The 27,247-nt window shown below is 44.2% G+C and overlaps 1 protein-coding gene across 1 annotated transcript in view; it reads right to left on the reverse strand.

Moving 5' to 3' along the window:
- Positions 1–26,698, reverse strand: part of EML6 (EMAP like 6) — a 93,558-nt gene extending 66,860 nt beyond the window's left edge. Inside the window, 1 exon segment of the mRNA XM_079298527.1 lies at positions 26,016–26,698. Coding sequence (XP_079154653.1) covers positions 26,016–26,212 — 197 coding nt within the window. The 5' untranslated portion in view covers positions 26,213–26,698.
- Between the last annotated feature and the right edge of the window lie 549 nt (positions 26,699–27,247).

Below are 27,247 nucleotides of genomic sequence, written 5' to 3' on the forward strand. Positions count from 1 at the left end.
CTGATGCAGCAAAAAGCAAGCACTTGTGTTATCTTTAATACAGGCACACAGAATTGATGGAGACCTTAAAGTGGGTGTATCAGATGAGAGATAGAGGTTTGAATCTCACTGCTGTGGGTCTTTAAATCTATCACTGCACTATCCTATCTATTAGCTAGGCAAAACACTTTTTCACTGTAGCAGCAAAAAACTGAATATTTGCTTTTGTAGTTTCAGTGCATAATTTACATTTTCTATTTCAAATGCCATATTAATTTGAATCTTTTTATAACCATCCTATCAACAATTCATTATTCACACAAACCAAAGCTGGTTTCCAGAACATCTCACCTGGCAAGAAAGAAACTGCTTTTTGAAAATGAAACAAACACCTGCAGTTCTGAATGAAATCACTGTCTCATGTGGACTATCATCAGCTCTCAAAAATATAATTCATCCTCAGTGCTGGGATGTTTTGCATTTTAAAGCAGTGCAAATTTGATGTTAATCTAAAATAACTCTAATTGATCAATGTCTATCTAATCTCCACTTCAAATCCATCCAGTTTGAAATTTGGAATAGTATTTCCTGTTTAGACAAACCTTTACAGAATTCTGCAGTTTTCTGTAACCATGTTGGTTGAGACTTGAGGAGAGGCAGATACTGTCTGTATTCTATCAACTCTCTTCAGGAAGTCTCTTTTCACAATTAAAGAATTGATATTTCTTGTTAAAAACCATCTACAAACCCCCCAGTTTAGCAGAACAGAGAACAGAGCAGGTCATTCTTGAGAATTTAGGTCAAACTTGTGAAGTACTCAGGGCAATGACTGAACAATGGACATATTAGACAACAATAATTTTTCTTGGGACTCTTTCACTTTAACAAAAATCATCTCTGACGAAACAATATTTCCAAGGAGCTCCAAGCCTGTCCCAAAATAGCCATAATGTGCCAGCAGGTATTTTCTCCTTTGCTGCCTCCTCCTGCTCCTGGCAGGACAATTCCAGGCTCCTGGCAGGCCAGCAGTTCATGGGAACACCAGGGAGCTTCTGCATTTTACTGCTCACACAGTGCTAAGGACAGAGCTGTCCTCACATGGCAGCAAAGAACACAAGCACTCACTCAGCAATTCCCCATTTCACAGAGCAAAATGAGTTTCTTTCCTCAGCTGGGGGTCAAAAGGGAACTCACTGTACAGACAGAGCTATTTCAGCAGCAAAATAACCAGGATGCAGCTTGATCCCTGTTGCTGAATACAACACAACATTATCAAGCCCCACTGAAAGGAATAATGGAACAAAGACCAGCTGTTAAATGGAAGCAAATGCAGGGGCCTTCAGGAGCAAAGGAATATCAGAAAAGTAAAAGAGGAGCCACAAAAAGGGAAGAGGAACAAGGTAACAACAAAACCTAAACAAACTTCTCCAATCTGTAAAAATGGAGAGAGCATCGAGAAGAAAACTGCAGGAAACTGACAAGCTAATCCAACATCTAATCTCCCTCCAAAATGAGTTTTGAAACACCACCAGCACATCCATGTTTTGAGGAAAATCCAACCCTTAGAAACACAGGAATTGTTGCTCCTGCACAATCACAGCCCTTTGGCTCCTCTAGAGCTGGCAGGCAGATCCCACACCACCATAACCAGTTTTATTTATTTAACCAATTCATAGGGCAGGTGAGGGAGGCTTTGGGAGGGCACTGCAGGCATGTGGAACATGCAAGTGGGAGAACAGAGAGAGCAGATCTGTTAGCCCTGAGACACAGGGAGTGCGCACATATTTGAATGTATAATACAGTTGATACACATACACAAGCAAATTGCTTTTTTACACATCTGAACATACAGCTCTTTGATACTTTTAAATATACCAAATATTGCCACATGTTCCTTGAAAACAACCCAAGTACAGAGCATATTTATCCTGACAAAACTAAAACATAAATGTTGATAAAAATCCTGCAATGGCAACGTTTTAATTTACTGGTGTGATTGCTGCATGGCAATATCTTGTTTATATATAACAGAGAACAGAATGATGGGCTTTTCAAAAATCATTTAGGCATTTTTTGGGTGCAAGCTCTTACTAGCTATTCCACTGCTGGTTTTCCCTCCATGCTCCCTGTGCAGGAAGAATGGTGACATAGACACAGGTTCCAGCATTTACTCATCACTCTGCACCAGCTTCCTCCTCCCAAGAAGCCAGGCTGCCTCTGAGCCACAATTCTGGAATTCAGTGGCCTGTCCCAGACAGCTCCCATCTGCTCTTCTGAGGAAGCAAACACCCCCAGAGCAAATGAAGTCAGAGCAGACCGTGACTGGAATCTCTGTGTTGGGCTGGGCCACAAACTGAATCATTTGTGAAGTGGATGTGCAGCTCAGACCCAATAAAGCTCCTGGAAACACACACACAGAGCCCAAACACACCTACAGTACCCTGAGAATCCACGTGGCACCTTCACAGGGCTTTTATTTCTGACTGTTTGCCAGAACTCACCTGAAGTACAGCAGTGACAGAAGAACACAAAGTTATAACCATTGCTGCCACTCTTTATCCTTAGAAAATTCCTGCTGGCCTGCTCCTTGTGCCATTGTTTGTTATTGAAGCCTATGGAATTATATCCACATGTCAGTAAGGTTTGTTCAGCTGCCCAAGGCTTGTTAGAGCTCTTGACAGATCAGGTACAAAAGGCCTGAGCATGGCAGAACATGGAATTTCTCATGGCACCATGGGGCTACAGAGGGATCAGAGTCAGGCCACATTAGAAAAGTAAATGGCTTTTGAACACAGGATTGAAATTTCTCCAACAGAAGGTAAAAGACACAAGATGGAAAAAAAAACCCCTCTTAAAATGTAATGCTTTGAGCAAAAGCATTCTACCCTTTAATTAAGACCAGCTCTGATTTACACTCTTATGCACCTGTACACAGAGAAATACTGGGCAGACTCCTAAATGAAAAGGGAGCAGCACCACAGCACAGTCCTGCAGCACTGGGGCTCCTCCACACCTGGCTACAGCTCTCTAATGATTAATTTCCTTGAATAAATTTATTTTATGGGTATTTTGCAACTCTTGAGCTTCTCCCAGTGAAAAGCAGTCCTAGATTTTATCCAAAGCCCACATTATGACACTGAAAACTAAATATCAACTGTTGAGGTCCTCATGAATTGTGGGTTTTAAGTACCAAGTGATCAGGGAGAATACTCAGTATTTCTTATGAGCCACACTACCCCACAGAGGCTCTGCTGTGTAATTCAAATTCAACCACCATTTTCCAGTTGTCCCATGCATGGTCAGAATTCCCACTGAGTCTGATATTTGCATTCCTGGTAATGAACCAAGCCCTCCTTTTGATGGCCAAAACTGCCATCAAATAAATAAATAAATACCCAGAACAGAGACACATGACACCCTTCTCGATATAAGCATTGTGATTTGATGCAATCAGCAAAATGGACCTGAAACAGTTGTAAAGAAAAATCTGCTAGAATTGGAGACTAAAAAGAGAGGATTGGGAAAGAGCAAGAAGTGTACTTCGTTCAGCATTGTATTTGCTCCTACCCTATTCTATGCTTATGATACTTTATGGACAATGTAACACATTCTGTAATAAAACACACAATAAACCAGCAAGTAGATATTGGTCTGTGATGCTGAGGTAAAAACAGAACTTAAATGCTATCAGTGATTTCTCAATACATAGAAAATTAATGAAACACTGTTGTAAATCCAGCACTGCTCAACAGGAACCACCATGCACAGTTGCTGGCAATCCAACCCTTTGTTTTACCCATTTCATCCCACTCCAGGGCTGGAACAACTGCAAATGGCCTGGGTGTCGCTGTGCCTTTCCCAAAGGCAGAGATGTGAGGACACTTCAGGCAAGGACGAAGCTGACAGCTCTACAACTGGTGGTCCCGGTGCACAGAAATCTGAGCGCTAATTAATTGCCCGCATGCACTAATGAATGAACTGCCCGCAGCATGGTGATGGGTGCAGATGGCCCCGTGCTTGGCAGCACAGCAGGAGGGGCTCCCAGGGGGATTCTCCTGTTCCCTGCAGAGGCTGACTCAGGCACAGCTGCTTTGGCATTTCCTGGATCCTCTCTGCTTTTTGTAGAGCCAACAGTCAGCACTGAATATGGGTAAAACTACACAGATCACAGCCTGAATCAAAACATTTGCAAGAAAGCTGAAAAAGAAGAGAGGGAAAATGGGAAGAAAATTTTGGAAACAGGACAGACAAAAGACAGAGCTGACAAAAAGAGGAATCATGGGGGAGCTGCAAAATGAATATAGAAGATGTGATAAAAATAACCAAAAAGCCCAGAGAGCAGCCAAGGAGAAATGGGAAATACTGCAGAGAACAAGGGGAAAAAAACCAGCCATTGTCACAACTTCCCTGGATCACTCCCACTTTCCTTTTTAGTTTAAGGGATTTCATCTCCTTCTGTTGAAAATCCCCAGGTATATTCACATCTATAGCAAACTGTGTGGTCCAACAAAACTCCCAGGCTGTTCTTAAAAAATTCACACTGGGATAATAATACTGTTTGCATGGGTTTGCCCTCACCTGATGATCAGAAAAGAGGATTTTAAGCCTAGGGAAAGTGTTCTTACTTCGAGGGGAACAAACACACAGCTGCATCCTATTTGGGGGTTACACCTGCATCCTATCTGGGCCTTCTTCTCATGGCTATCCTGCCCTACAACATTGAGAGTTTAGGTACTTTAATGGCAAGAAAAAGAGAAGAGGAAGGGTTTAATTCCATAATATATCAAACCAACACACACTGAGGGCATTTCATGGGTCAGAAGCAGATCATTCTTTATACACTAAATGTCTACAAGAATGATAAATGTGCAAAATTAGATGTAGCTGGTAAAAAATACTCAATTTTAGACCTTCCAGAATAGGGGGCTGTTTTTAGTGCTACTAAGAATGCTTTTTTCTCATTATCTCACAGGAATGCAAAGCCAAGACCCAACAACTGTTCTCTATTTTAGAGGTTGAAAATCAGCAGAAACAGGGAAGAAATGGAAAGTTCTTATACAATCATGTGGCAATCCTACTCCCTGCTTGGCCATGCTGAAGTGAATAGTAACAAACATCAACTGGGGCAGAAACCACTGCAGAGCAAATAGGAACCATATGTAAAATCAGAATGATGGGTTATCAGTTATCAGTTCCATGAACAGCCTTGCCAGGCTTCTGCAATTCTGCTTCACCAGTTAATTACACAACACAAATACAAACCCAACTCCCACAAATTCAAACACTGTTTATAACAAATACTCACTATAAATCCATTTTTCTTTTTTCTAAATATCCACACATGAAAGGTTTCTCTACAATTATGCACAAAACAGTTTTATTTTTCTGAGAAGAGGACTTACTAAAATAAGTGTGACTTTTGTTACCTTGCTTTTCATTGTCTGACAGCCTGAAGATTTTAAGTATCAAGTGTCTCTTTTGTGTGAGACAGATTAAACAAAACCTCTGTTAAACTTCTCAGATAACAGAATTTCCCAGGTTTCCCAGAGCCTATTCTAGCTGCAACCTCACTCAGCTACAGCTTATTATTAAACAAAAAGCAGCCAAATACCATTGCTTTTAGAGCCAACACACAGAACAAATAAAGTTTAAAACCAACACCTTGATTTGCCCATACTCTACTGATGACAGAGTTGTGCAGCACCATGGTAAAACCAACAAATGCCAACAGCACACCAGTGCTCTGCACATAAATCCCAGACAATCAGGAAAACATCAAAGCAACACACTCAGAATTTAATGCTTTAAAAATTATTACAAAAATTATTATTATTTTTTAAAAAATTACAATTTCTCTATTCCCTTTTAGCCTTCTCTCCTTCCCACCACAGGCTTTGTCAGTTGAGTTTTTTTGTTATTTGGTTGTTATAAAGAGCATAAATAAATGAAAGAAGCAATTACCAAGGCTGTGGAGCAGCTTTGGAGAGGGGAGTTGAACAACTGAAGCCTTTATAACCTCCTGCCTTCCAGCTGCCCCAGGTTTGTCACAAATGAGGGCCTGGCAAGCCCAGCTGCAGGGACTTGCATTGTCACTGCTTGGGTTGGTTCAGTTACTCCCAAATCCAGATTGCACTCAGGTGAGAACAATCTGTGCTTAGCTGGTGGCACACAACAGACAATTCTCACAGGGCAGAGCTGTTTGTTATCACAGCAAAAGCCAAGACTCAAGTCCACACCAATTTGCTACCACAAAATTCATTCTCCAGCCTAGGATTTTTTTTCCCAGTGGAATTCCTGATGTCTAAGCCAGGGATGGTACAGTGTCTAGAGAAAGGAAGCTCATTTTGAAGCTTTATACTGAAAGAAAATCCTTATTAGTCCCAAGTAAGCAAAGGACACATTTTAATGGGAGTTTGGCTCGTGGCACTGCCTGCAGGTGTTTGAAATGTGCCCAGAACTCAGCTGCTCACACTGAAGGATGGAGTGCATTCTCCTCCACTTGTGAAAATCCACCTCAATACTCTCAACTCACATGTCTTAGAAAAGTCACCATCAAGACACATCTTCCTCCACTCAGCACATACCAAAATTGTTGAGTTTATCTTTACAGAAATTACTAAAATAGTAGGAAACAGTTAACCTTTGTGTAAAAGCCCAAAAGTCTGTGAATTGAAGAAGCTGCACCTGTATCTAGTGAAAGGCAGAAATTCACCTTGGTCATTTTTAGAAATTAATTGTATATAGAGATTATAATCAGGAAAAGGGCTTTTTTTGTGTGTATGTGTTTCTTGGTTCATTATTTTTATGTGTAAAACAATAATTCTATGATGCTTAATTGTCAAATCAGATTTGTACAGTCACTTAAAAATGTTTTAATTGTTCCACTTTTAATTTCTTTTTAATCCTTAGTATTTTCCTGTGATGTTATTGAATATTTCTTCTAATTCATGTATTGCCATGTTTTGTAAGTACTTTATCTGCTTTTATTAAAAAAAAAATATATATTAAACTAAGGAGAAAAGAAGAGAATGTCTTTATTAGTTACTTAGAAAATAAAGTTCAGCCCAGTCTGGAAGGCCTTAGAAAGTCAATTTCATTATTCCATCAATCCACTGTCTAATGAAGTAAAAAAAGCAGCTTCAATACATTCAGCTAACTGAAGTCACTGCCTCCCCAGGGTCTGTGGGACACACCTCAGGGTATTGCTATTGGAATTTTGTACTGCAAAGCAGCTTCTGAGCTGATTTGGGGATTCAGATCTTTTGTGGTGCTCCCAGTATAGGCAAACAGATCAAGTGGGAAGCAGAATTAATTTGGTGAGGCTGGGTTGGAGGAATTCCCAGCTTTGCCATAGAAGCAAGAATAAAACTGAGGAGAGTTCCATGGCAGTGGTAGCTAAGTTTGCTGGTTTAAATTATCTATATTGCAGTCTGCAGTACTGATACACTTGCAGCTCAGCTGAAAATACAGCTGTCAGTATTTTCTGGTCAGATTTGTATTTCTGAAAGCAGAAGATTAATAGAGATGACTGATGTGGGATGCATTATCCACATTCTGCTCTCTCTTGCAAAAATATCAGACGAGTTGAGAAACAACCAGAATTTTAATGCATGGTAATTTGAGCCATGCATTTTGCATACATTTGCTTTTATTTTTGTATTCTGCAGGCAGCTGGAATAAGTAAAAAAATATCTATAATCATCTCAGAACTAGAAAAAGAAATTGAAAGCCAAAGCTTTATTCTATATTCATTATTTAAATATTAAAATAGTAAAATTATATACTTTGGCTTTCTTGTTCTTGTAACAAAGCCATAAACATATTTAGAAATGTTTGCATTTTTGCTTTGGAAATGAAATTCATAACCTGATTGGAACACACCTTAAAAACATTGTTTTGTTTAACAAGATATTAGATAATAGTAACTATTTTAATAACTGAAATGATTGCACTTCAGTGTGATAACATTCAAGTTATACTATTTGGCAGAAAATAGGGCTCAGTAGATGGGGTTTTTAACTTTTTCTAAACTCTCCAGGTCCAATAGGATGTCACCCCTTATCAGTGTTTTACAGGCTCCAGGTACAACTCCAGGATCTCCCCATAAATCCTGGAGATTGCCATGTTTCCCAACAGTTCCTCATTTTCAAACCTCCTTCACTTGGAGATGCAGGTTCAGGAAGAGGAGCCTTTGGAGGTTTCCATTTAAAGCCTTTACAGGCAATACACACATTTGAGTCCCAGTTCCTCCCAGGCAGGTGGAAGTAGCTGGTTCCATGGAAAAGTTGGTCTCTCTTAGGTTTCAGGTGAGTGTTTTGGGAACAAGCCAGCCCCTTCTTCTGAACAAACACCTCTACTGATGAATTGAATTGCCCTCAACCAGTCAGGGGAGGAGCCACAAAATAAATATGGATTTTTACACAGAAGGGTGAGAATGGAACAAGCAAACAAACCAAAAATGATGCAAGAAGAGAATGAAGAGGAAATAAAACAGCAAGGAAAATTCTCATGTATTAGTCTGAGAATGTCTCAGAGAGATTGGGGCAGCCTTCAGGGGGTGACTGTGGGGTCAGGAGGAAGAGCAGATTCCAGCAGCTGAGTGGGAGTTGAATTGATAACTCTGAAGTCATCTCCCTGAAGGCTGGTGAGGAGCACTCATCTTTATTCACTCTGTCAGCTGGGCCTTCTTGTTATAACAATGCAAGAAATAGAAATAAAATGCATTTGAGAAAAAAGGAAAAAAATGAAATCAAATGAATCATAATCTAAAATATAAACGAGGATTCTAATTAACAAAAATAAAGTTAATGTTCAGGATGTATGAGATGCTGCCAATTTTTTCTGTGAACCAAATTCCTCAGGGCTTTTGCTGGTTTCTGGAAGAGCTGATGAAAAGCACGTGCTTACATTTTCAAGGTGAGAGAGGTGGAATGTGCTGGCAGGTCTGGGAAGAGACCAAGCTCGTCTGGGTGAGGAGTTCCACTGGAGCTCCCCCGTTTGGGAGGTGGAGCAGTGAAGCAGCTCCACCTCACTGAGTGCAGGCAGCCAGGAGGAAAGCTGAAATCCAACGTGTTAGAAACAGTATGTTAACATTCCCACAGGAGCCACCAGTGCAGGACAGAACTGAAAGTGACATTTGGAATGCCACGGTCTGTCTTCAGAAGAGAGGAATGAAGAGCTAAAAATCCCCAGGACCTCCTGAGCAGAAGGCAATGTCTGATGCCTTAAATCCGTGCTGACACAAGTGAAGCTCTTCTGTTTTAACATATTTGGGCATGTTGTCCTAAAGCCACAGCCCAGGCCCCAGAGGACAAACCATGGTTGTGGCAATTGCTTTTTTTGGTGACTTTCATCTTCTTTTTTCTTTTTAAAATTTCTGTCACATACTAGAGGGAAAAACCCCTCCTGTCACAATGCAAGATTTCTTTTTTTTTTTTTTTACTGGAAAGATTTCCTAGGAGCCTAAATTTCTGCCAGCACTGAGAAAAAGCTTAGATGTGCCAATATTGAACAGCTCTACCCAGTCCCAACTGCTAAGCAATGCCAGGTTTAAGTGCAGTCCCTTCATAAATGGAATGGACACCACTCCTCACTCCTTTCTCCAGCACAGAAAAGAGGAAAGCTAAAGGGGTAATTGTGTGATGACATTCACTCAACAACTTATTTCAAAGCAAAAAAATATTAATTTTTTATATTTATTCATTATATAATACTGCATAATAATATTGATAACTATTGAGTACAGCAAGAAACAGGGCATTCTGAAGAGCTGACTTATTTAACAGCACTGTATCCATACCTCATTTAGTCTGTCCTTGGCTAAAACACAAAATACATGCTTATTCCTAATTTAAATTATCTTATGACCCTTCACCAGATCTAACAGGCAGCAAAATTATAATTATGAAGTTATACTGATGTAGACACAAGTGCTAAAATATTCCTTGCTCAGACAAATGCATGCTGCTTTCTCAGCTCCCTTACAGGAAAACCATGTTTTATCTCACATAAGGCCAGCTCTCAGAGAAGAAGACTCCCTGTTCAGATCTACAATATTCTTAAAATAGGCATTTACAAAAATACATAGCTGTCACCCATCTCCCATGCAGATCTGAGATTTCCTCACATGCCTAGTCACACTCTTGTATCCAGCAGGCTCTGGGCAGTTCAAGATCCACAGCCTGGTTCCCATCACAGCACACAAACAAGCCCTGGAAATTCAAGTGCTTTCTAGACATTTTAGACATGGAAGATGAGTTTACTTGCAAGCTTTTAAAATGATCCACCTGTGTAACAGAGCAATTCATATGTTCTCACATAAGGCAGTGCCCACAGAGCCATCACCAGGGCTGGAAAGCAAATTATGTCTGTGCTAACTCCAGAGAAAAGGAAGACAAACAGCAAAAAGTGAGGACAGAGGCTGAGCATTTAGCAAGTTCTGTCAATCAGATAACTTCCCTTCTGGGCTGGCTATAAAACGGACAGTTGTGAAAAGGTTCAGAACCTCTGCTTAGCGTTATTTTAGGCAACAAACCTGGCAGAGCTTTGAGGAAAGCTGCCCTTGCATGTGGCAGGAGCTCAGGTCCTGGCTCTGAGGTCTCAAGGAGCACCACAGGCAGACAATGGACAGAAACCACACAAATACCGATACACTGTTTAAAGCCCACAAACCACACCCAAATCCAACCCGAGAGGAACTTGTCATGTTTGTGGGACTGCTCCACAGTCACTTCAAAATGAACTCTTACCAAATCGGAATACAGCAGGTTTCCCACAGAAAGTTATGCCATGTTGTTAAGTTAATGTTTTCCATAAGTGAAACTTTCAGTGTTAAATTTCTGAGCAGGCAGAGTGTCACTGGAAGCATTCACCAACCTTCCTGTTCCTCTGAACCACTCCTCAGACATTTGGAAAAGATGCTCACAAACCACTTCAGCTTATCTGTCCTTCCACAGAACCAGCTGCACTAGGCACCCTCAGAATACAGGATCCTCCCTATTATTCAGAATATGTATTTTAATGCAATATAAAATTATTTATCCAACCAGTTATTAATTTTACCTGTGTTTTAATGGATGTGCAGCCAGTCACAGACACAAATAGGCAAGAGTAGGAGTGAAGGTATGACACTACCAAAATCCATGACATGCTGCATTTAAGGGAGATCACCATGATCCAAAAATTCTGTTTAGTGAGACTAATACCAGGAGTTATATAAACAAACATGGAATTGTGCCTTTCTATGTTTTGATGTAAGCACTGTGACTCATTTTGTAGCCTATTATTTCTCTTTTTCTCTTGGTTTCTTAGCCAACTCTTCAGAGCAGAGACTGGGAACCTGGAGTGTGCTTTCAGTGAAACCTGGGAGAGCCAGGCTCGTCAGAGCCCTTTTTGCTGTATTTTCGGCTCAGTGCTGCAGTGGAGGCAGGAGAGTTTTGTGCCATTATGTAACTGCCTGGCAGCATGTAGCTTCAGGCAGTCATAATCCGGTTTACTGCTTGTCATTTGCTAATAGTCGGGTTTTTCCCTAGCTGAGGGTGTCAGGGATGCTGCGGGTTTGCCTTCCCTTGCCGGTGAGGAGGATGAGCAGGATGGCCGAGCACAGCCCGGGGTAGGATGTAAAACCTGCTGATGGAGCGCGTCCAGCGGGGCTGGCAGAGCTCCAGGTTTACCGTGCCATGGCTCACAGCCAGCAGGGGGAAACAGCAGCACCTTGTGCTGTGCAGGGACACACAAACAGCTCTCTGCAGCGCTGCTTAACATCCTCACTTCTGCCAGAAATTTAAAAATCACAAGCTGTTTAAAACGGCTTCACACGTCCTTGATAACTGCGCTTCTATTCTCTTACAGTTTTCCTGAGCAAATATCCTTTTTCCTTCATTCCTCTCACCCGTGCCAGATAAGAGAAAAGATGTATCACACCTAATTCTTGAGTGCAAACCTAAGGTAAGAATTACAGTGGACAAGCCCTGCCGGGGAAGGGAGCAGCAGGAGCCAGTGTGAGGCTTCCTTTAGGTGTCTGCACTCTGCTCGTTCTGCAAACAAAACTAAAATGCTATTTTTCATGCTGTATTTTGTTTCTCTCCCCATGAAATCAATCTCCTTAAAGGAGAAAAAAAAAAAATCTGAAAATCTGATAGAAGCCAGGGGAAAACTACATATGAAAATAAAATTAACAAAAAATGTGAAACCCTCAAAACTCTATGTTCTTCACTATATTCTACTGCAAAGGAAGAAATTGCTTTATTTTCTTAAGATTGCAAGTATTTATAAAATTGCTTTTTTCACAAAATTATTGGTGTTCTGCCAAGGAGGACCTGAATTTATGAAAAGTGATTTTAAAAAGGATTTAAGGGTAACTAAAAGTATAGAAGAATTTTGAATAATCTGGACTGTCCTTGCTGGAGAGAAGACAGGAGAGAGATGAGCCTAAAAGAGATGTGTAGATTCCTTTAAAGAGTTTTCTTCCTCATCTTAATGGAAGAGAAATAATGGGAATAAGCTCACTTAATTCATTCTTTGCCAGAATTTTCTGTCACAATATGAAATGTCAAATTTTCATTTGAAATTAATTTGAAATATTTATTTGGAGATCTGTGATACAATTGTATCACAAACTCTATATTCCAAAGAATCCCATATCCAAAAGAAGGCCCCCAAAATTTTGAGTGCATTCTGAATGGCATGACCTGTAAAATAGAAACCAACTGACTAAAGGATACCATGTAGGAAATACAAGGAGGAGGAAAATTCCACACACAAAAGAAAACAAAAGGAAAGTTGCATTTCTTTAACACCATATTTAACAGCATTAAACAATCAAAAATCTCATCAAGTCTCACAGAAGAGAATGGAGTGCATAAGGAAGGTAATAGTGCTCTGTTGTGCATCTTTTGCAACTATTGAATGAATTATTACTTATTGACACAATTAATGAAACTTGCCAGACCAATGGAGTTATGTTAACCCAACATGCAGCTAAGTAAATATACATGTATGAGAATACAGCAGCATTCCTGTCTGGGTTTGAGTGGGTTACTTGCATTAAGTATTCTTTGTAAAATTCTCTTCTCTGCAACCCCATAGTTTGGGTGCAACTCTTTAAAACCCTGTTCTAGTATTAAGATGCAAAAGGGCTGCCCAGCCAAGGCAGAACTTGGGGAATGTCTGGAATGTCTGGGAACAGTCAGACCCTGAGCTGTAGCAAGCCTCATTTACACAGGGCAGGTGACAGGAGTGACAGCAGAGGGACAGGACACTGCAAGGCCACAGCCACACCCCCAGCCAAACCCCACAGAGGGGGAGAGGCAGGTGCATCATTCCCTTCTTGGCAAGCAGGGACTGCATTATAAGGAATGCAGCACAGAGATGCCCATCCTAAAGGAGCATCCTTGAGATCCCAGGCAGAGCCACAAAAACCTCTTCAGCCTGACAAGCAAAAGCTTTAAAATAACTCTTTCACCCAAAGACAGCTTTCATGAAAACTCAATATAATATCATTTTAGACACTTGTGGCCACTCCCAGATGCCACATATTTTAAAAAACCCATTGTGGAAGTAAAAGGCCAGCACATGATGCAACAATCACTGCATCTGCACAAGACCTGGAATCAGGAACACAACTGTACATTATAAACTTGTTTTACAGCCATTAAGAAGGTGCAGTTTCACTGAACAGCATTTCAATTTATTTTTTTAATAAATAATTTCTAAACAGATGAGAATCCCTGAGAATCCTAGAGGGATCAGGAACCTGCAACTGCTCAAATCTCATTTAGGTGCAGCCACACTTGCAGATGTTCAGCATTGGTGAGACCAGGGCAGGTCCCAGTGGTGTCAGCTCTGATCTGCTGCCAGAGAGAAGCCACAGAGAAAGCTCAGCTTTGACCTAATCATAGATTCCAGCACTGGGAGAAGCCAAAAGGTCCTTTAAGTATTTTACAAATAGTGCTCAAACACTGGAGAGATGAAAGGGAAAGTTACAGAAATGTACATTTCACACTTTTTCTGGTCAGAGAGCAGCTGAGTGTGACTAACCTGCAGTTAAAGAGCCCAGGATACAGGAGGAGGTGTGGTCTGCCTGGTCAGGGTGAAAATAAAAGGATCCGGCCCTAACTGCAAGTAGAAAACTGAGGGTGTATTTTATTGTCTTTTTTACTACAGTTAATTTCTAAAACAAACAACATCTCTTTAAAAAAAAAAAAAACAGAAATTTCTCCTTCAAAGGTACAGCTCACCTTGCCCAAAACTGTTATTTTGCAGTTGATATTTGCAAGTAGTAGGTTAGTACCACGGTAAATGACACTTGCAGTATTTGTGTCTGCTTGTGGAAGGGTTTCTGAGGATGAGGAAGCAGATGTTTGGCATGAATGGATGCCAGATTTTCACGTGGAGGCATCAATATTACCATGACTACATAAAAACTGCAGTGCTAGTGTCCAAGTTTGGGACAAATTTTAGGAAAAAGACCTCCAAAGGGTCCCCTCCCCCCCTTACAATTCCTTCCTTCACCAAGCTCGGAAAGAATTTTCTTCAGGGGAAAGTGGAAAAAACTTTTTATTAACAAAATACAAAAGAAACACTTCCCAGCACAGACCCAGATTGAGATGAACTCGGCAGATCTTCGCCGGGAAGGGCAGCAGAGCTTCTTTGGCAGACTTCCAGAGGTGGTCTCCGAAGTTCAGATCCGTGTCCTCTGGAGCCGGTGCAAATCTTAGGGATGGGGGGGGGAAGGGAGAGGGGCAGTTTGGGCAGCCGGGGGGAAAAAAGCAGCTGAAGCAGCGGAGGGAAGGGGGGCAGGGGGGCAGCAGAAGCAGCGGCAAGCAGCAGCAGCAGAAGCAGCAGCAGGAGCAGCGGCAAAAAGCCCCAAAAGCCGAAAAACACCCGGCTAGATAAAACAGCCCGGGGGAGGGGCCGGCAGCTCCATGGTGGGGGGTAGGGAGAGGAGCTAGTCAAAACATAACCCATAACATTCCACCCCTTATCCCATATCGTGATCATTGACACACGATTGGGATACACACTTACTAGGCACAAACTTTCTCTGACTTGCTCAAAACCTTCAACACTTACATATCTCCTCCTTCTCACTTGCTCAGGCCTTTGTCACTTACACATTTCCTTCTATGCATAAAATCTGGCATACAATGGTAGTGGCACTCAACAATAATATTGTGTACAACTTTATCCTATAATCAGATCTCCCTGAGGTACACAGCAGGTTGTTCCATCCTTCTGCATAATCCACCAAGTACATCCTGGTCCTTGAGCAAAGGCAATCCCACGAATGGGTTTGCCTGTACTCGAGGCAGGATGAATCCATACTGTCTTTCCCAGCAACCCTCTAACATGGGCCACTGGGACTTTGTCTCCGTCTACTACATTAAGGCCTTCAGACTGGGCGGGACCTGCTCGGTTGGTGGAACCTCGAGTGTTGACTAACCAAGTGGCTTTTGCCAGGTGCTGCTCCCAGTTTTTTAGAGATCCCCCACCCAATGCCTTTAATGTGGTTTTCAACAATCCATTGTACCTCTCCACTTTACCTGCAGCTGGTGCATGGTAAGGGATATGGTACACCCACTCAATACCATGTTCCCTAGCCCAGGTGTTGACAAGCTTATTTTGAAATGAGTCCCATTGTCTGACTCAATTCTCTCAGGCGTACCATGCCTCCAAAGGACCTGCTTTTCCAGGCCCAAGATGGTGTTGCGAGCAGTGGCATGGGACACAGGGTAGGTCTCCAACCATCCGGTGGTGGCTTCTACCATGGTCAGCACATAACGTTTTCCCTGGCGGGTCTGAGGCAGTGTGATGTAATCAATCTGCCAGGCCTCCCCATACTTGTATTTGGACCACCGTCCACCATACCAGAGGGGTTTTACCCGCTTGGCCTGCTTGATGGCAGCGCAAGTGTCACAGTCATGAATGACTTGGGTAATGCTGTCCATGGTAAGATCCACCCCTCGGTCTCGTGCCCACTTATAGGTGGCATCCCTACCCTGATGGCCTGAGGCATCATGGGCCCATCAAGCCAGGAATAACTCTCCCTTATGTTCCCAATCTAAGTCTATCTTTGAGACCTCTATCTGTGCAGCCTGATCTACCTGCTTGTGCCTGTGTTCTTCATTAGCCCGACTCTTGGGAACATGGGCATCCACATGACGGACTTTCACGGGGAGCTTCTCTACCCGAGTGGCAATGTCTTTCCACTCATCAGCAGCCCAGATTGGTTTTCCTCTACGTTGCCAGTCAGCCTTTTTCCACCTTTCCAGCCAACCCCACAGAGCACTGGCTACCATCCACGAATCAGTGTAAAGGTAGAGCTTTGGCCATTTCTCTCTCTCAGCAATGTCCAAGGCCAGCTGAACAGCTTTGAGTTCAGCAAGTTGACTCGATCCACCTTCTCCTTCGGTAGCTTGTGCAACCTGTCGTGTGGGGCTCCATACGGCAGCTTTCCACTTCCGGTTCATCCCCACAATGCGGCAGGAACCGTCGGTGAAAAGGGCGTAGCGTGTTTCATCTGCTGGCAGCTGGTTGTACGGTGGAGCTTCTTCAGCCCGGGTCACTTGCTTCTGCTCCTCCTCATCAGCGAGACCAAAATCTTCACCTTCTGGCCAGTTCGTGATTATCTCCAAAATCCCAGGGCGATTTGGGTTACCAATACGGGCGCGCTGCGTGATGAGGGCAATCCACTTGCTCCATGTGGCATCGGTGGCGTGGTGAGTAGAGGGAACCTTTCCTTTAAACATCCACCCCAGCACTGGCAGTCGAGGTGCCAGGAGAAGTTGTGCTTCTGTGCCGATCACCTCTGAAGCAGCTTGAACTCCTTCATAGGCAGCCAAGATTTCCTTCTCTGTGGGAGTGTAGTTGGCTTCGGACCCTCTGTAGCTTCTGCTCCAGAATCCCAGGGGTCGGCCTCGGGTCTCACCAGGCACCTTCTGCCACAGGCTCCAAGACAAACCATGGCTCCCAGCTGCTGAGTAAAGTATGTTCTTCACATCTGGTCCCCTCCTAACTGGGCCAAGGGCTACTGCATGGGCAATCTCCTGTTTAATCTGAGCAAAGGCTTGCTGCTGTTCAGGGCCCCAGTGGAAATCGTTCTTCTTGCGGGTAATAAGGTAAAGAGGACTCACAATCTGGCTGTACTCAGGAATGTGCATTCTCCAAAAACCGATGGCACCTAGAAAAGCTTGTGTCTCCTTCTTGTTAGTAGGTGGGGACATAGCTGTAATCTTGTTAATAACATCAGTAGGAATCTGACGCCGTCCATCTTGCCACTTCACTCCCAGGAACTGAATCTCCCGAGCAGGTCCTTTAACTTTACTCTTCTTGATGGCAAAGCCGGCTTCCAGGAGAATTTGAATAATTTTTTCTCCTTTCTCAAACACTTCCGCTGCTGTGTTTCCCCATACGATGATATCATCAATATATTGTAGATGTTCCGGAGCTTCACCCTTTTCCAGTGCAGTCTGGATCAGTCCATGACAGATGGTAGGACTGTGCTTCCACCCCTGGGGCAGTCGGTTCCAGGTGTACTGCACGCCCCTCCAGGTGAAAGCAAACTGAGGCCTGCACTCTGATGCCAAAGGAATGGAGAAAAATGCATTTGCTATGTCAATGGTGGCATACCACCTTGCTGCCTTGGACTCCAGCTCGTACTGGAGTTCCAGCATGTCCGGCACGGCAGCGCTCAGCGGTGGAGTCACTTCATTCAATGCCCGATAGTCCACAGTCAGTCTCCATTCCCCATCAGATTTACGCACAGGCCAAATGGGGCTGTTGAAGGGTGAGTGGGTTTTACTAACCACCCCTTGGCTCTCCAGCTCTCGGATCATCTTATGAATAGGAATCACAGCATCTCGAGTTGTTCTGTACTGCCGGCGGTGTACTATTGAAGTGGCAATTGGTACTCGTTGTTCTTCTCCCTGCAGAAGTCCTACTGTAATTGGATTCTCAGATAGTCCAGGCAAGGTGTTCAATTGTCGAATATGCTCTGCCATCACAGTTGCAATTCCAAATGCCCATCTTAGTCCTTTTGGGTCCTTAAAATACCCACTCCGAAGGTAGTCTATGCCCAAAATACATGGGGCCTCTGGACCAGTCACAATAAGATGTTTCTTCCAATCCTTTCCAGTTAAACTCACTTCCGCTTCCACCAGGGTGAAGTCCTGCGATCCACCTGTCACACCAGCAATTGAAACAGATTCTGCTCCCATGTGTCTTGATGGAAGTATCGTACACTGTGCACCTGTATCCACTAAAGCTTTATATTTCCGTGGTTTCGAAGTGCCAGGCCATCGAATCCACACAGTCCAAAAAACACGATTTTCCCTCGCCTCACCCTGGCTAGAGGCAGGGCCCCTCTAAGCCTGTTTCTCCTTCTTTTCTGGGGCATACATCTTAGAAGTTCCCTCAAGAGGATCAGACATGTCATTATCAGTATCACGTTCAGCACTTTGGCTGCGAGAGACAGGAGCGGCTTTCCTTCTGGTGGAACTTCCTCTTTCAATCTTTCTTTCCTTCAAATCCCGCACTCGTTTTGCCAGAGCAGCCGTAGGCTTCCCATCCCATTTTCTCATGTTCTCTCCAGAATCTCGCAAGAAAAACCACAATTCAGCTCGGGGAGTGTACCTCCTCTCCCAACTGGGGGAACGTCTGCGTTGGGTACCAGGGTCTCTAATCTGTACAGCTGAAATTTGGAGGAGGTCCTCCTTAATCTCCTCCCTGAGTTTCCGATGATTTTTCTCTATTTTATCTTCTAAGTCTCGCAAGCGTGTTTCCACAGCTGCAATTCTAGCATGAGTCGGGCCATGTACTGCATCCGCATATGCACGAAGCTTCTTTGCCATATCGAGTACTGTCTCATACACCTCATCTCTCTTCATTATCGCTAGGGCAGACGCATATTCAGGTGGCCCAAGCCGCACAAGTTTTCTCCACATCACCGGTGTACATGGTACCAGGTCTGGATTTCTAGTTGTTACGTCATCTGAAAAAATAATTTCTGCTACTGCCATTTCCCTGAGGCGTTGGACCCCCTGCTCTATGGTTTTCCATCGGGTCTGCTGCACATATAAGTCATCTGCACAGAGATATCTTTGTGCCACGCTATCCAGGACCCGTGCCCAAAGGCTTTGAGGGTTAGCTCCCCTCATCACACCTTGGTCGATAACAGGATCATGAGACAGAGACCCCAAATGTCTCGCCTCAGAGCCATCCAAAACCGTGGCCTCCCCTGCTGCATCCCAGAGACGAACCAGCCAGCTAATAATAGATTCATCAGGTCTCCGGGTGTAATCTTTTCTTAAACCACGAAGATCCTTCAGGGAAAGGGATTCATTATTAGTCTCTGCTCTTCCATCACTTGTTTTAACTCCTGATTTTACATCAGGAGGTGTTGAAGGTCCCTCTCCAGCATCATCATCATCATCATCTTCCACTAGCCTATCAGTCTTCTTGGTGCATTTCCCACTTCTCGTACTAGTAGCCACAGCCATTGGTTGGGGCTTGTTCTCCAGTTTAGCTGCTGGGTTTTGGCCTAGGGGGTTGGCTGCAACTTGAGTCACTGGGATAGGGGATAATTTATCTCCCTGTTCCCTCTCCTCTGTCTCCTGCTCTATCGTGCCTAGCAGGGTACGATATGCATGTGCCAGGGCCCAGCTCACTGCAATAATCCTTTTCTCTTTAGAACCATCCTGACACTTCCCCTTTAAGTACCTTGCAACCTCAATCGGATTTTGAATCTGTTCTGATGGGAATTCCCAAATTATGGGGTCAGAAAACTCCTTTAAAATCTGGCCCATTTTCTCCCATTTGCCATTCCACTCAAGATTCCTCCTGCCCAGCTTGACTTCCAAATCAGGAGTCCTCCCAGCCCCTTTAGAAATCTCGGCCTTAATTTTGTATAAACTGCAAATGGTGCAACAAAGACTTAACAAATTAACTGCCAAAAAGATAATGTCCTTAATATTCAGGGAGGTCTGAATATTTTCTAATACAGATGTAACTAATTCAGAGGAGAGGAAAGGAAATAAAGGCAGAAAATCCTCTTTTCCTGCTTCTCCTCTAAGAAATAACACAAGCCATGATTATATATTCCTGAAGCCGATTCTAACATTCTTATAAATCTCTTATATGCCATTATCACCAAGCCTAGCCCGATGAGTATTTTGGTTAATACCCCTTTAATACAAAAACTTCGTATTAAAGAGAGCACCGGAGCTATCTCTGGATAGGTAAACAAGCCCAACGACCACAACGGTATTAACACTTCAAAGAAACTTAATAACCACCCATACAGGCAGGCTCCCACAACAAAAGACATTCTGGATTCAATAGACATAGCAATACCAACAGTTGCAAACAAAATATTATTAGAATAAAGTTTTTTCCACTTTTCTGGTTTCCCCGTACGGGCCACCAAATTAATTTGTCCAAGTTTGGGACAAATTTTAGGAAAAAGACCTCCAAAGGGTCCCCTCCCCCCCTTACAATTCCTTCCTTCACCAAGCTCGGAAAGAATTTTCTTCAGGGGAAAGTGGAAAAAACTTTTTTATTAACAAAATACAAAAGAAACACTTCCCAGCACAGACCCAGATTGAGATGAACTCGGCAGATCTTCGCCGGGAAGGGCAGCAGAGCTTCTTTGGCAGACTTCCAGAGGTGGTCTCCGAAGTTCAGATGCGTGTCCTCTGGAGCCGGTGCAAATCTTAGGGATGGGGGGGGGAAGGGAGAGGGGCAGTTTGGGCAGCCGGGGGGAAAAAAGCAGCTGAAGCAGCGGAGGGAAGGGGGGCAGGGGGGCAGCAGAAGCAGCGGCAAGCAGCAGCAGCAGAAGCAGCAGCAGGAGCAGCGGCAAAAAGCCCCAAAAGCCGAAAAACACCCGGCTAGATAAAACAGCCCGGGGGAGGGGCCGGCAGCTCCATGGTGGGGGGTAGGGAGAGGAGCTAGTCAAAACATAACCCATAACAGCTAGTCAGCAATTTTCATGAAGTGTTAAGTCCTGAACATTCAAGCCTGCTAAAATAATGGAGGCACTCAGAATTCCCTATAAAAAAATCCAGTAAAATCTGCTGTAACCAGGGGTGTTAGGCAGCCAAAATAACAGTGTCACTCTGAGAGTAGCCTTTATTTGACATTGTTTCAATTACCATCGTCTGAGTGTATTTCCATCCATCTGCCAGCACCCCCAGAAGTTCCAGCAATAAGGTGAAGCACACCAAAGCTGCAAATGCTTGGAGGAGTTTGACATAAACATAGACTCAGCCTTAGGATCTGGCCTCCCTGGAGCTTACAGCTCTGCTCCCAGGCCTTTATAAACACCACCTCTAAAGGGAATTTAAATTCAATGTGTCTCTTGGACAGACAGTGCACACAACCAAATGTTCCTGGGGTAGAAATGCATGAAAAAAGGTTGATGTTCCAAAGAACAGTCTTTAGGTGGGAAGAGAAGGAGGCATTTTTGCTCTTTACCAAGGCTCCTAAAAACCTGAGCAGTTGGCAAGTCAGCAGAAGACCTTTTTACAGACTTCAAATTCCCTCCTACTTTCACACAGAAGCATTCCAATACTTGAAGCTGTAGATTTTTCTTTTCTTTTCTTTTCTTTTTTTTTGAAACTAAATTATCTCATATGAAAACATTTTTTGTGAGTTTTCATCCTGGTAAAGAATGATGACACACAACTACCAGATCATCATGACTCCTGGCCATCTGAAATCAAGTTGAAATAAAACAAATTTAAAAGCTGCAGAGACTTAACATATTAAATGTAAAAAAAAAAAAGTATTAAAAATTAGGTTTAGACTGCTCTGATTAAAGGCTGTGGTGAAATGATGACCATTCTCATTAACACACAGTGACAAATGCCTGCTGAGTTTCTCTCCACTTTTAACTGATCTAAGTATTTCTAAATCACTTTCAGTGAGGTACTGTAACTGTATATTCCAACACATCTGATTTATTAGTGCAGATATTTAAGAAACCAATTTATAGCAGCTCACACCCTGATAGAGACTTCAAATCTAAGCACAGCACAGCAAAAGCAGAGGCAAAAGAGGCCACTGGACCTTCATGGAAAAAACAGCCTTTTCCCCAGGTTTTCCAGCACTGAAAGCAAAGGAGGCAACAAGCTGATTAGAGGAGGTTTTATGGGGAATTAATTTCTTTCATATCAAACTCATTTAACAACTTGCTGCCTCCAAACCCTGCTTCACCCCAGGAGTGCCATGTCTGTTGAGTTTGGATGGAGGCACTGGTGTGGCATCCACATAAGAGGCAGGGCTGGGGTTTGAGTTGTTGGAAATCTCTCCTGTGCTCTCTCTTTCAGGTCCCTGAGTCTCAGCAGTCCGGTGGGGCCACCTTGAGTGTCTGAAGTCCAGGGTTAGCCCAAGCTGCAGCTCCCGTGCACTGGTGATGAACAATAACCACAGCAACCAGCTGCTGTCACCACCCAAATGGTGCCAACTGAACAGACATTTAAAGTATTTTAGATACCTACAAACAGAAATATCATAACACTTAATTTTAAATAAAAAATAATAAAGTACAATTTCTATCTTCTGTCTCTGAGGCTTTGATTTGCATAGCTCTGCCATCGATTTCCTAATGCCAAAATAATATTTACTGTGGACAGCAGTACACAACATTGCTTGAAGCATATGACTCCTTTTTTCCCCACAGCAGTGAGACAAGAGAACCACATCCTGACACATCTCCTATCTCCTGAAACGACCCTTGGAGAGCAATCCAGGCCTCCAGTGGCTCCTGCAGCCCAGTAAATCCCATCCCCAGTGGCACAGCCAGGTTTAATCTCAATCTGTCAGCACAGGGCAGCCCCCAGCACACTCAGAGCAGTATTCTGGTAAATCCCATGCTGCTGGTACACTGTGAGCAGCCTTACATAAACAACAGCTCTGGAATCCATGGATAACAGGAGGCTTTGCAGCTACTACAGGCACCTGGGAGGGGGAGAGGGCTTGCTGCCTCACCAGGGACTGGCACAGAGGCAGTCAGGATAAAAAACTGCTGCAAAATATCAGATTCCACCAGAAACAAGGGTGTATAGCAGTGCAACATATTCAGCACAACTGTTCAATACTGAGAAATAATATTACACCAGAGGAAAAATGTCTCAGGCTTAGGAATCTCTGTTAACAAATGACTTCTGCAGAAATAGATAAAATCAGTTGTATTTTAAGTGATAGTGAGAAGTGTCTCTGCTGGTTATATTTTTATTTTTGCTGTTTGTTGTGGCTTTTAGACTCACAAATTGCAGAAAAATTACAGGAAAGAACTGTCTCCATTCAACACTTAATTGAGAGAAAACCAAGGATTGATCTTGTTGATCACTGCTCTACAAGTGATGCACAACATAAAAGTGAGAAAAGCTGTTCTTTTGAAAGTTTTCAATTGCTGTCAAAGCTAATGCTCTGGAGGTTACTCACAAACTCCTCTGCAAAGCAGGGCTCACTTACAGGTTAGATCTGTGCTTCAGGAGCTCATCTCCTCCTGAAGTTAAAGGAGAAGGGTTGGTGGTGGCTCCACACAGGAAACAGGACAATTCTGAGCTCCCCTGTTCCTGCTCAGAACACTGACCTTATTAGCTGAGTGCAGAACATTCAGTTCTTGTACAGGCAGAACTCGCCTTTAAATGTGAATCTTGGGAAAAAATGGCATTTCTCCAATACAATACAATTTAATCAAATACATTCATGTCTGCCTTAGCCCAAACTAAATTATGTCCAGCTGCATTATTTTGATGCAAAACAAGAGACAGAGCTATTAATCTTGGAGAACATATTGAACATACACACCTGCCCTTTTCACCAAGGACAAATATCCCCTTTCATGGCTTCAATAAACACTTCAAGGGAACACATGGTATTACTTCTGAGAATCGTGGATTTCTCATCCTTTTTCAACAAAACAGCATTCACAAAACCACAAGGAAATTCACAGAAGGTGATAACAGCAGTCCTTGGAAGCAGATGATCTTCCCACCTGAAGGTCTCGCGGTCTCAGCAATTCACGGTGTTTTCCAAAATCCAAGTTTTCTTTTTTAAACAATGTTTCAAACCTCTTTAGAAATCACAGCCTGTTGGACTGCCAATGCACGCCCTGCTGTTTAGAAGCTGGTCTCAAGGAAGAGAATCCCAACAAACTCAGAAAAATTGGATGAGTACATCAATCCCCATCACCTCAAATGGATGAGAGCTGTAAAGCTCAAAATGTGAGAATTCAATTTATTTTATTTATATTAATGAATTTACCAGTGATATCAGTGGTGACCCCACAAGGCATCATCTACTTTCAAGTACTTGCAGTGATGGGATATTACATCAGCAGGGACTGCACAGTGCACCAGGGCAGAGGAGGCACCCACGCCATGGTGCAAACAAGAGAATATTCCAGCAGCATCCTGGATATTCCAAAGCATCAGCTGGACATTCAGCAAGACCCTCAAGACACAATTACTTTGGCAGTTTCCTTTAAAGAGCACAATAGGCAGAAGCAGTGTCCAAGTACAAATATGAGACACTCATTCTTTCTATGCCAGTTGTACCTTCCAAACATGACACTGCTTAAAGCAGACTCCAAATGTGACAGGTCTTAATGTAAAGGGTACAGAGGCTGTACAATACATTTGGTTTGGGGAGGGTGTTTTAATAACAATGCAAACATAAGCACAGAAGTACACAACTCTCTACATGGATTACACTTCCTATTCCAAAGAGCATCACATTTTATGTCCATACAACAAGTCAAACTTTTAATTTCATGATCCTGCAGATGCCTCTAAAATACTGACTCTTCTCTGAGCAGCTCAGTATCCTATTTTCAGCAGGTTTTTGGAGCTGATAATACCTTTGGAACCAAAATAAACTCTGTTGCACATGCACTGTACTTGAAGAAATGCTGCTGCTTTAACACATCTTAGAGAGGGGGAGAAGGATGCTACGAGGATGCACAGCAGCCAAAAGCTCTTCCTGAGAACAGTGGATGGCTTTCTCCAAACAAGGATTACAATTGTGTGGTTTGGTTACAGGGTGCCAAAACTGTGGCTTCAGCAGATGCTTCCACAGCACTCCCACACCATGAGTCACCTGGGACTGTTCTGGTTTCACATCCTCCAGGAAACGCTTCATTCATGCTGAATTGGGTGAACAGGGAGGGCAGCACATAGCTGTGCTCAGAGGAGTGGCATCACCAGGCAACATCCTTCGGGAGGATATTCTAGGCTCACAGTTCTCTCATCAAGTAGTAGCTACATTAATTTTCAATTTTACTGATGTAAATTTCTGTACTCTGGACAGATTTTTTAAAAGACTACCTTGAACACTGTAACAGCATTTTTATTTTGCGAGGTGAGGGGGGAAAAAAATCAGCATTTTTCTAGGACAAAAACATAAATTAAATCCACTTCTCAGGCAGAATTTGAGAGAAAGAAACAATGAACTGGACAGATGAGGAGCAAGACCTGTCCTTCTGTAGCCATCTTGCACCAGATGCTTGGGATTTTTTTGCCTGGAGTGCAAGCAGCTGAACTTGACTTAGATTTACATTTTCTGGATGATATTAGAACCAGATATGTTTGAGCTACGTGCCAGATTTATGGCACTCTCGTGCTGGGACTTGCTGAGGGCGAGGAGAGCTACACCTGCCTTCTGTACGAGGTCAGAATTGACGAGCTGGGGTCCCAGCTCTGGAAACATTAAGGTACTGGAGCCACGATTTTGCAGCACTGTTGCACTGAGATCTTACAGTGCTGAAATGAAGCGCTTTGCTTTTGGTGCAGTGCAATAGAAAAACTTAACCTTCCCTCCCTTATTATTGCAACATTTTCCAGCTTCGCTAGAGAATAACGATAATCAGCAGTACCTAGCGATTCAGCTCTCCCCAGACAAATGTGAGCCGCTCTAAAGCGGCAGGTACAAGCCGAGCTGGAAGAGGCGAGGAGGGGGGATTTCTGCCAGCACTACATTCTCCTCCCTTCCCTTTAAACCCCACCCCACCCCACCAGCAGAGAAGTCAGCCCCCTTACCTGATAATATCATCGTTGTGCCCGAGGAAGAATTTCTGGCTGTGCTCCCTGGTGTTGTAAACCACGCCGACTCCAGCCACGAAGTACACCACCTCTTTCCCTGCCGTGTAGTACAGGTTGTTGCGGCACTGGTGGCCCCGGTAGCCGTACACCCACTCCAGCCGGAGCTGGCAGCGCGGCGCCGTCCGATCCGCCATGATAACCAGCCCCCTGCCCACCGGCACACACGGCCGAGCGCCGGCCCGCCTTCCCCCGGCGCGCTCTCCCCTGGCGAGCGGCGGCGATCCCCGCCCGCCTGCCGGAGCCTCAGGTGTCCCTTCGGCGCGGGTTTGGGGCTGGGGATGGGGATGGGCAGCGCATCCGCGGAGCCGGGATGCCGCCGCCGCCGCCGCCGCGCTACCGCCGCGCCGCCACCATCATCTGCTGCCGCCGCTGCCCAGGACGAGCCGCCGCCGCTCCGTGACCCGGGCAGCTCCTCGGGGCCACAAAAACACACCTACATAAGCAGCACGCCCGGCTTTTTTCCCTCCCGGAGGCAAAGTAACTTCTGTGCGTCACCAGCACCACCTGCCAAAGTCTCCCCGCTGCGTCTCCCGTGTTGCACCTTCTTGGCTTCCTGCACGAAGCTTCCTGGGCGCTCTTCTTTTTAACATAGCTGCCCTCGGGGCCAGAGCTGGAAGAGAACACAAAACCCGTGCCCTAGAACCGCAGAGCGCACGTGTGTTTAAAATGCAGAGGGACTGCCTGCCTGCCTGCGGGGAGCTCCGCTTGGACGGGGAGCTCCCGTTCTGTGAGGGGAGCTCTCCTTCCACCAGGGGAGCTCTGCTTGGATGGGGAGCTCTGCTTGGATGGGGAGCTCTGCTTGGATGGGGGGCTCCCGATCCATGAGGGGAGCTCTGCTTGGATGGGGGCTCCCGATCCATGAGGGGAGCTCTGCTTTAATGGGGGGCTCCCGATCCATGAGGGGAGCTCTGCTTGGATGGGGAGCTCCTGATCCATGAGGGGAGCTCTGCTTGGATGGGGGGCTCCCGATCCATGAGGGGAGCCCTGCCTGGATCAGGGGAGCTCCCGATCCATGAGGGGAGCTCTGCTTGGATGGGGAGCTCTGCTTGGATGGGGAGCTCTGCTTGGATGGGGGGCTCCCGATCCATGAGGGGAGCTCTGCTTGGATGGGGGCTCCCGATCCATGAGGGGAGCTCTGCTTGGATGGGGAGCTCCCGATCCATGAGGGG

Source organism: Erithacus rubecula, assembly GCF_903797595.1.
Source record: "Erithacus rubecula genome assembly, chromosome: 2".
Taxonomy (NCBI): Eukaryota; Metazoa; Chordata; class Aves; order Passeriformes; family Muscicapidae; genus Erithacus; species Erithacus rubecula.